Raw genomic sequence first — 2,253 nt, forward strand, 5'->3', positions numbered from 1 at the left:
ACTGACAGGCTCTTTTTCTTAGGTTATCTTGAAATTTTAAGGCAGTATTGCAGCGTGGATCTGAAATGTCCCCCAAGTGCTCATGTGTTGAAGGCTTGGTTCTCATCTGATAGTGCTATTAGGAGGTGGTGGAATCTTTAGAGATGGACTTGGTGGAAGTAAGTTAGGTTATTGGAGGTATGCCCTTGGGGGAAATATGGGGACCCTGGCTCATTCCTCTCTCTCTCTTTGCTTCCTGGATGTCATGATGACAGCAGCTTTCCTATACCATGCATTTCTTGCTATGATGTTCTACCTCACCACAGGCCCAAAGTAATGGGGTCAAGTGACCAGGGATGAAAACCTCTCACACTGAGCCAAAGTCAAGCTTTCCTCCTTTAAGTTGTTTGTCACAGCAATGAAAAAAAAAACGAATAAAACAATGAATTAATAAAGAATCCTATAAAAAAATTCCTAAAGAATGGGGGAAACAACTCAGCTACCAAGACCATGATTCCATGATTCTCTTGCATGGTTTCTCCACACACTTTCCTCTGGGTAGAATCCCACAGTGTTCACTCTTTTTGAGGCAAATATAAAACTAAGCCTTGGAAAATTTATAATTGTTGAGATATAGAAGAACTGTAAGTCCCATTGTATTTCATTAAGCACTGTGTGTTGATCATGTAATTTTTTTTTTTTTTTTTTTTTTAGGGGCCCAGATGGGGGGCAATTTATTTTACAATAAAAACAGGAGTTCAAACCTCAGCAGAATGGGACTCTGGGAGCCCCAGAGGGCCGTCCCCTCACCGAGTGAGGAGGGGTGGGTTGGGGGGGATGGGGTGGGCGGGGAGCTCGGCTTCAGGTTTAGATCACCGCCGTCCCAGGACAGAGGGGGAAGAGCCGCGGTCTCAGCTTCTCCGTGACTTTGAGTGTTGAATAAGCCACTGTAGGGTGATGTCAATGTTGTCTTTCTCTTTGCAGGAGATGGAGTAGCATCAGATCTCTCGGTCCTGGATGGCAGACAGATTCATTTTTTCAATCAGTTCCTTCTCATCCAGTGCCCCTGGGAGGTCCCGCTTGTTACCCAGGACTAAGACCGGGATGCCCTGCAACTGAAGTTTGTCCAGCAGGTTGTGGAGTTCATTTTTGGAGGCCTCGATCTTCTCCTGGTCCGCAGCATCCACCATATACACGATGGCACTCACTCCCCGGCAGTAGCGCTCCCACATGCTGCGGAAACGGGGCTGTCCCCCAATGTCCCAGAGCTTGATGGTCACATTCCCTTTGGTGATTTTGCGCATGTTGAAACCCACGGTGGGGATCATGTCCTCATTGAACTGTCCTGACGCGATCACGCTGACGAAGGTGGTCTTGCCCGAGTACTGCAGCCCGACCAGCGTGAGCTCCATCTCCTCCTTCCAGAACAGGGCCTTGAACCAGTCCAGCAGTTTATTGAACAAAGCGATCATGGTCACTGCCGCCGGCCCCGCCCGGTGCCGGGTCCCCGCCGCCCCTCGTTGCCCTCGCGCTGCTGCCCGGAGCGGCCCCTCCCCGGTGCGGCCCGGGTCCGGCTGCTCGGTGCGGGCGGAGGCTGAAGCTCGGCGGCCACCGACTCGCTGCCTCCGGATCCGCTCGCAGATGGGTGTGGCTTCAGCGCCCTCCTCCTCCGCCCGCGCCGCCGCCGCCCTCCCGCGGGCCGGGCCGAGTCCTGCTCGCACCCGAGCGCGCGCTCCTCCCTCGCCCGCAGCAGGGGACCGGCTCCCGCGGGCGGGTGGGAGGGGAGGCCGCGGGCTGCAGGGTAGGAGTTGACTGGCAGCGGGCGTCACCGGGCGCTTAGGGAGAAGGGGCGAATTTTATTTTCTCTCTTCCTGGGCCGCCGCGCGCTATTGCCACCCCTTCCGTCTTAAAGGGTGGTGGTCCTGATGCGGGTGAGGTCCCGTTAAGTAACAGCGTTTCCAGGTTGAAGAAGCGGTTGGTGGTGTCGCCCACTTTCCAGAACAAGAAGATGAGGTCTCAAGGAAAGGGAGGCAATGGAGGCATTTTGTTCCTTAATCCTTGCCTCTGAGCATCCCTGGGTACTGAGTCCCATCCTCCAAAATGCACCCAGCGGAGAGTAACAGCCACATATGAGTCTTTTAATACTCCATCTTGTGTTGTTACCCACAACAATGCCACTTGTTTAGGAGGCCTCTGGTCCAAAGTGAAATAGATGTTTGAACTTGATGCTGATTATTGCTAGTATCATGGTGATAATAAAACAGACAAAAATCC

General features: G+C 52.9%; 1 protein-coding gene across 1 annotated transcript; it reads right to left on the reverse strand.

Moving 5' to 3' along the window:
* Positions 1-698: 698 nt before the first annotated feature.
* On the reverse strand, positions 699-1,576 carry LOC124961109 (ADP-ribosylation factor-like protein 8A). The gene has a single exon (XM_047519867.1). The coding sequence runs from the start codon at positions 1,449-1,451 to the stop codon at positions 978-980; it is 474 nt and encodes a 157-aa protein (XP_047375823.1). The 5' UTR covers positions 1,452-1,576; the 3' UTR covers positions 699-977.
* Positions 1,577-2,253: the final 677 nt, after the last annotated feature.

Source organism: Sciurus carolinensis, chromosome 1, assembly GCF_902686445.1.
Source record: "Sciurus carolinensis chromosome 1, mSciCar1.2, whole genome shotgun sequence".
Lineage (NCBI taxonomy): Eukaryota > Metazoa > Chordata > Mammalia > Rodentia > Sciuridae > Sciurus > Sciurus carolinensis.

What these genes read in the sequence shown, in the direction of transcription:
- LOC124961109 (XM_047519867.1), bottom strand. Translation starts at nt 1,451, where the DNA reads ATGATCGCTTTGTTCAATAAACTGCTGGACTGGTTCAAGGCCCTGTTC.